The sequence below is a fragment of the Tiliqua scincoides genome, chromosome 5, assembly GCF_035046505.1.
Source record: "Tiliqua scincoides isolate rTilSci1 chromosome 5, rTilSci1.hap2, whole genome shotgun sequence".
In the NCBI taxonomy this organism is placed as follows: Eukaryota; Metazoa; Chordata; class Lepidosauria; order Squamata; family Scincidae; genus Tiliqua; species Tiliqua scincoides.
The window spans coordinates 109173230-109180262 of record NC_089825.1 but is presented as its reverse complement, the minus strand read 5'-3'; the positions used below and the strand labels follow the sequence as shown (position 1 = coordinate 109180262).

Below are 7033 nucleotides of genomic sequence, written 5' to 3'. Positions count from 1 at the left end.
ATATTTAATATAGCTAATATAGAGAACGGAGTCTCGGCTTCACAATATTGAAGCAGAAAACCCACAATCATTTGGATTCTGTGAATGTAGTTTTAAGCCCTCCCCATGGCTTTCCAGAGTGCCCCTTGCACATCCTTGTTTCTCAAGCTATAGATGATCGGATTAAGCATTGGTGTGAGAATCCTATATAGCACAGAGAAAATCCGATCCTGCTCCTGGGAGTATGTGGAGTTGGGACGGATGTATGTGAAGATGATGGTGCCAAAGTAGATGTTGACCACAGTCAGGTGAGAAGCACAGGTAGAAAAGGCCTTGAGACGCCCTTCCTTGGTGCATCGCATCTCAAAAAGACATACTGGAAATGGAAAATGTGCAAAAGAGAGCGACTAAGATGATTACGGGGCTGGGGCACCTTCCTTATGAGGAAAGGCTATGGCGTTTGGGCTTCTTCAGCCTAGAAAAGAGACGTCTGATGGGGGACATGATTGAGACATACAAAATTATGCAGGGGATAGACAGAGTGGATACGGAGATGCTCTTTACACTCTCACATAATACCAGAACCAGGGGACATCCGCTAAAATTGAGTGTTGGGAGAGTTAGAACAGACAAAAGAAAATATTTCTTTACTCAGCGTGTGGGTGGTCTGTGGAACTCCTTGCCACATGATGTGGTGATGGCGACTGGCCTGGATGCCTTTAAAAGGGGATTGGACAAGTTTCTGGGGGAAAAATCCATTACAGCTTACAAGCCATGATGTGCATGTACAACCTTCTGATTTTAGAAATGGGCTATGCTAGAATGTCGGATGCAAGGGAGGGCACCAGAATGAGGTCTCTTGTTATCTGGTGTGCTCCCTGGGGCATTTAGTGGGCTGCTGTGAGATACAGGATGCTGGAATAGATGGGCCTATGGCCTGATCCAGTGGGGCTGTTTTTACGTTCTTACCTACATTAAGGTCACTGTATTCAGCTATAAATTCCAGGAGAAGAACCTGTGCTGAGTGTAAATCAGACAGGTCTTAACCATTCCACCCTCTGTAGATTCAAAATTAAAGACAGTGTCTGTACTCCAGAGAAATTGATAACTTCTTGAACCCAGTGGTATGTTATTATTATTAATAATAATAAAAATATAGCACCATCAATGTACATGGTACTTTACATTAGAAGAGAAGTCCTTGCTCTGAGGACCTCACAAACTCAATAAGCACAAGGGACTTGATTGAGGAAGGGGACCGAGGAAACGTCCTGTTTTGGACACCTTTTTCTCAAACAGCAATTTCATTCCAAACCACTTGGTGAATTATTTCTGAAATGTGGGACACTTTCAAGAGTAGAGTGTATCACAAACATCCTCTGCTCCAAGAGTGAAACCTGAAAGATCCGCAAGGCAGGCAGAAGCATTTTTAATATAGCTAATATAGAGAACGGAGTCTCGGCTTCACAATATTGAAGCAGAAAACCCACAATCATTTGGATTCTGTGAATGTAGTTTTATGCCCTCCCCATGGCTTTCCGGAGTGCCCCTTGCACATTCTTGTTTCTCAAGCTATAGATGATCGGATTAAGCATTGGTGTGAGAATCACGTATAGCACAGACAAAATCTGATCCTGCTCCTGGGAGTATGTGGAGTTGGGACGGATGTATGTGAAGATGATGGTGCCAAAGTAGATGTTGACCACAGTCAGGTGAGAAACAGAGGTAGAAAAGGCCTTGAGACGCCCTTCCTTGGTGCGGATCCTGACAATGGCAGAAACTATATAGACGTACGACACCAGAGTAACCAGAAATGAACCCATGATCACACCTCCGCCCACCACAAAGGTCGCAATTTGATTGGCCTGAGTGTCACAACAGGAGAGCTGAAATAGGGGTGGGACGTCACAAAAGAAGTGTCGGATGACATTGTCCTGGCAGAAAGACAAAAGGGACATCATGCCAGAGTGCACACCAGAGTTAACCAAGCCCAAAAACCAGGCAGATGCTGCCAGCCACACACACATTTTGGGGTTCATGAATACACCATAGTGCAGTGGGTGGCAAATGGCAGCATACCGGTCCTATGCCATCGCACCCAGCAGGAGGCATTCAATGCCACCAAAGGAGATGAAGAAATACATTTGGGAGAAGCAACCAGCAAGGGAGATTCGCTTGTCCTGAGAGAGATAACTTATCAGCATCTTGGGAACAGTGGAAGATGTGAACCCAATGTCCACAACAGAGAGATTACCCAGAAAGAAATAGATGGGGTTGTGCAGTCTGCTGTCCAAAGCGGTGATGAGAAGAATGAGAGTGTTTACACCTAGGGCCACCAAGTAGCAAAGGAGAAAGAGACCAAAGAGAATGAGTTGGACCTCTGGGTCACTGGAGAGCCCCAGGAGTATAAATTCAGTAACATCTGTGCCATTCTGCACCATCCGATGTAGGGGCTACATCTGTGAGGGAATATTAAATGGAATATTTGTCAAAAGGTGGCACATGGAATAGAGGGTTTAGCCACACAAATACAAGCATGAGAACAGTCAAAGCACAACAGCAGTTTTTTTTTAATCGCTAGAAAGCAGTCGCACTGCCTTCCATTCTTTGCTTTCTCTCTCTCTTTCCAGCTTCCTCCTTCTAATGAACTCTCAGAAACTCACAGAATTTATATACCTTTAACTTTTCAAGAAGAAACATCAGCTTTCATAAACCCCAGTTCCTAGCACTATGGGAATATCTGATCCAACCCCATTATAATGGAATTCGGTGGGGGGTTAGCCTACCTCCGCAGCTCAACTCCATTGCCTGCTGACACTAAAAATGCTTTTCTCCAACCACCGCACATGAAGTATTTTTAAGCAAATCATCTTCCCTTCTGATTGTAACAGTGTTGTATCAGGGCAGGGGTAACTCCAGTGTTACAACCAGAGACAAAATTTGGATGCACAGATAAAGCTAAATATAACACAGAACCTTTTTTTCCCCAAGATACACTTTTTGGAAGAGAGTTGCGATTGGATCTCCTAATATTTGTTTTTAACTTTAAAGTTAACAGATTCTAGATTTTACTGAAATAACAGATTCAGATGAAATAGTGCTTATTCTTTATACTTATTCTATCTCTCCCCCCTTGGGGCAAATAGCCCTTACTCTGCCATGTCCCAGAAAACCCTCTTACCATTGCATCATCAATGTATCAAAGTAAGGAAAATTCCAGTTCTAGAACCATATACTGTATTAAAGGGAGGCAGGGAGGCTGTAGGGGGCATGCACTGGATCCTGTCCCCCTTTTCTGCAGCCTCCCCACCCCCTTTTCTCCCTAAACGTCCACTAGTGAAATTGCTAGTCTGAGGAAACCCAATGAGGAGCAGGAGGCTTACAAAAGTGTCAGGGGATTTAAACTCCATTTGCCTCTGAAGCCTCCTGATTTGTCCTCCCCTACTGGAAACAGTGTGTCCATTTTTGGCATGGCTGCACCAGTGGGGGGGGGGGGATAAGAACAGAATTGGACTCTAAATGGTGCAGTTTAAATGAAGTGAATTATTACACTCCCCAGAACTTGATAGAGATACATATTGGAACAAGTATACAATGCTTACGCATTCAAGATGACTTCGGGCCCCATCCCATTCAATTTTTCAGTGCCAGTGCAGCTGTGCCAATGGGGCGTGCACTGCATCCTATGATGGGGAGGCAGTCACAGAGGCCTCCTCAACGTATGGGAACATTTGTTCCTTTACCTCAGAGCTGCATTGTGGCAGCACTGCTGCTGGAAAGTTAGATTGGATTGGGCCCACAGAGATTTGTTTTCTGCCTCTGTTAGCCCAAGCCTATGCAAGTCTACTCAGGAGTATGTCTCATTTAAGGTGATGGGGCTTACTCCCAGGAATGTGTGAATTGAACTGCAGCCTGAAATAAGTGTTTGGGGACTTGTAATGGCTATTGATAGATATATTTTTCATGAATGTATCTGAACTATGCATGTCCGAAGTCCCATTCACGCCTCCTAACCCGCACCACCTGCCACCAGGAGGGGTCAGCCTAGTGCTTGACCCCCCCGCTCCCAACCAGGGGGAGAAGCGCCTTAAGGTCATCTTGCAGGTCCCTAAGAACGATGTCTTTGCCTTCCTCGGACAAATGCACACCATCGCACACCATCACTTACCTGTACAAGTAACGTAGCGAGAAAACTTTTGCAGGATGCAATACCACGCAGACGCCAGCGTGGGACACAAACCGGCCAATGTCCCTGGTGACCTATTTGCACATCCTTTCGACCTTAGCACAGCAGAAGGCTCCCTGCCATACACGATGTTGCAGTAAATCCGACCAAACCAGGGTGGTACCAGGCAGCCAACCCAAAAGGGTGGCGATGTCCTCGCATGCTCTGTTCTTCAGAGCCAGACTGGACATCCTACATAGGTCATTTTCACCCAGGTGGAGCACCAAAACGTCCGGTGGGGGTTCGCATTCAGGAACTCCATCATCGCGGGCAGCAGCTGGCCCCATCGCATCCCCCGCCTGGCTAACCAGGCAACCTGCACTGCAGGGCTGAGGCCCAGTTGTGAGCCAAGGAGGCTTGCAGCCGCCCTCTTGAGGGCCCAAAAAACAATGGAGTGGCCGCAGATTAGCATGTGTACCGGGCTACCACAGTGTCCTGTAAAAGTGGAGAGGTTATTGCAAGGCATCCCCTTTGATGCTGCTGTCCCACAATTGGGGGATGCTCCAATCACCCAACCCACCTTAGGCACGCACATAGCGCTTGTAAGTCGACGAATGCTAACATCCTATCCTTTGAATGTCCTCCCCTGATAAACCCAACTCCACCACAGCAGAGGCCGCCCCAATGCGGAGGGAGTGCAGGCCAAAATCCTTGGGCTGCAACCCTAAAGCCTCCAAGGCACATGAAAAAATTTCCTGAAACTGAAATAAGGTGAGAGAAGAGCCATCCATATGCTGGAACAGGGCACCCCTGTGTGCCCCTGAAAGCGCTAAATATTCCTGTAATGCCGTAACCTGGCACAAGGGCATCCCCACTACCTCCCTAAGGGTTACCGCAAAACCTAGGCCCCATTATTCCGTCTTAGACCTTCTGAGTGTAAATGAAACTCTTCCAGGAACCCAAGTTAGGCAGATCTCTTGGTCTTGCTTTTTGCTAAGAACTCACTGGGCTGAAAGGCGCCAAAGAAGGCCGTAAACAAGGCCGCCCTGAAAAGCCGAACCTTGTACGGTGACAAACAGAGGGCCATGAAGGTCCCTGCGATGCCCCCAAACAACTCCGGGGTGATGGGGAGCCTGCGGTCCTGGACAGGGGGTGTTCTCCTGGACAAGCCCTCCAACATCCCCCTCACCCTGAATTCCTGAGTGGTGTCGGGGTATCCTGCTGCTTTGGAAACAAAGGCTATAGCAGACATGAAGCCTGGAAGGGAGCTAACAGCCCTCCCAGATCTCTGCAGGTGGAGCAGAAAGAGCAGAAGGTGTTCAGCCGGTGCTGGCCAGAGGCTGGGTAAGTTGGCCGCCTGTCTAAACCCAGTGAACTCTGTTACCTTACGGGAGTAGCCCTGCTGCGTGATGGGTGCCTGTGAGGCGCATATGACTTCGTTTATTTCTGCAAGCCAAGGTCCCAGAGCCAGGGGGGCATGCTGTCCAGGGATGGCGCCGCCCCAGATGTGAGTTCCCGAAAACGTTCCTTCTGAAATTGAGACAAAGCATCCGCGATACAATTCTCCACCCCGGGAACGTGCTGAGCTATGAAAAGAGCGTTGATGTGTAGGCACTGCAGGACAAACTGCCGCACAAGCGTCAAGACCCTGGGGGATTTGGAAGACATGGAGTTCACTACTGCCATGACGGCCTGATTGTCGCACCAGAAACGCACCATGGTGTTCTGGAACTCCCTTGCCCAGATGTGCACTGCAGCCACTATCGGGAACAGCTCCAGGAATGTAAGGTCGGCCGTGATGCCACCCTGCACCCAGCTCCATGGCCACGGTGCAGCGCACCAGCGACCACGGAAGAAGATGCCAAACCCAAGACCCCCCGCTGCATCCGATGCACCTGAAGGTCCGCCCTACGCAGCTGCTCCGAATGCCAAAATGAAACCCCATTGAACTCTTCCAGGAAACGGAGCCAGGTGACCATATCCGCCCGCATGGCTGGAAATGGCTGCATCGCCTGCACCTCCTACCTTTTCCTGACCTGTACCTTGGCCCCTCCATCTCCTGGCCCTGATAACCCTTGGGCAGGAGGTGAGCAGGTGGCTTGCGCCACACAGGCCGCAAGTGTGATGGAATGTACAACTCGCTCTGGAACAACACCCAGATGAGACATACTCATAGCAAACTCACAAGGATTGAACCCGCTGGTCTGGCACCCCTGTCTGAGCCGGTCCTGCAGAGTGAGGACCCACACTGCGCACCCACACTCCTGGCAATCAGGTGTCCACTGTCAGATCACTCACCCCCAGCAGCGCCACCCGCATCACGAGCTGAATCCACAGCTCCGAGTTCTTCCTATCCCAAGAGAGGTGTGGGTTAGTTCCCACGCGCATGCGGAACTGTTCATCATAGGCCAACCAACCTGAACCCGAGTACCCTCTAAAGGCCTTGTGGATCAAGTCCTGATACTTCGCTAGCGCTGGGCCCCTGGACAAATCCTTTTCCTTAACTGCAGGGGCCAGATGATCCCCAAGGGGAAGGGCCTCTTCCCCATACAGCATGGGGGGAGGGGGGAGCCCCTTGCACCACTGCCTTGGAGGCCAGTGATGATAGGGGCCAAGCGCCCACCACTGGCCCAGGCCTGACCTGCGCAGGCAATCCTGCATGCCAGGCTGGGGCTGCATTGGCCTGCTGTGATGTGGAGTAACCTTCCCCTTGCACAGTTGGGAGCCCTCCCTGCCCCACCACACTCACAGCAATCAGCACACTCACCTCCAGGACGCCGTCCTGCACCCCAGACGGGGCAGCCAAGGATCCTTGCGGGGGGCCCGACTTCAGTGCTGCCACCACCTGCTGGGGGAGGGTCACCTGCATCATACCGCCTGGCTGATACA

At 49.9% G+C, this 7033-nt stretch overlaps 1 protein-coding gene across 1 annotated transcript; it reads right to left on the bottom strand.

The window, feature by feature from the left end:
- Nucleotides 1-1496: 1496 nt before the first annotated feature.
- Nucleotides 1497-2420, bottom strand: LOC136653079 (olfactory receptor 5AR1-like). The gene is given in 1 exon segment (XM_066630004.1): nt 1497-2420. A coding segment is annotated over 1 exon segment (924 nt).
- Nucleotides 2421-7033: the final 4613 nt, after the last annotated feature.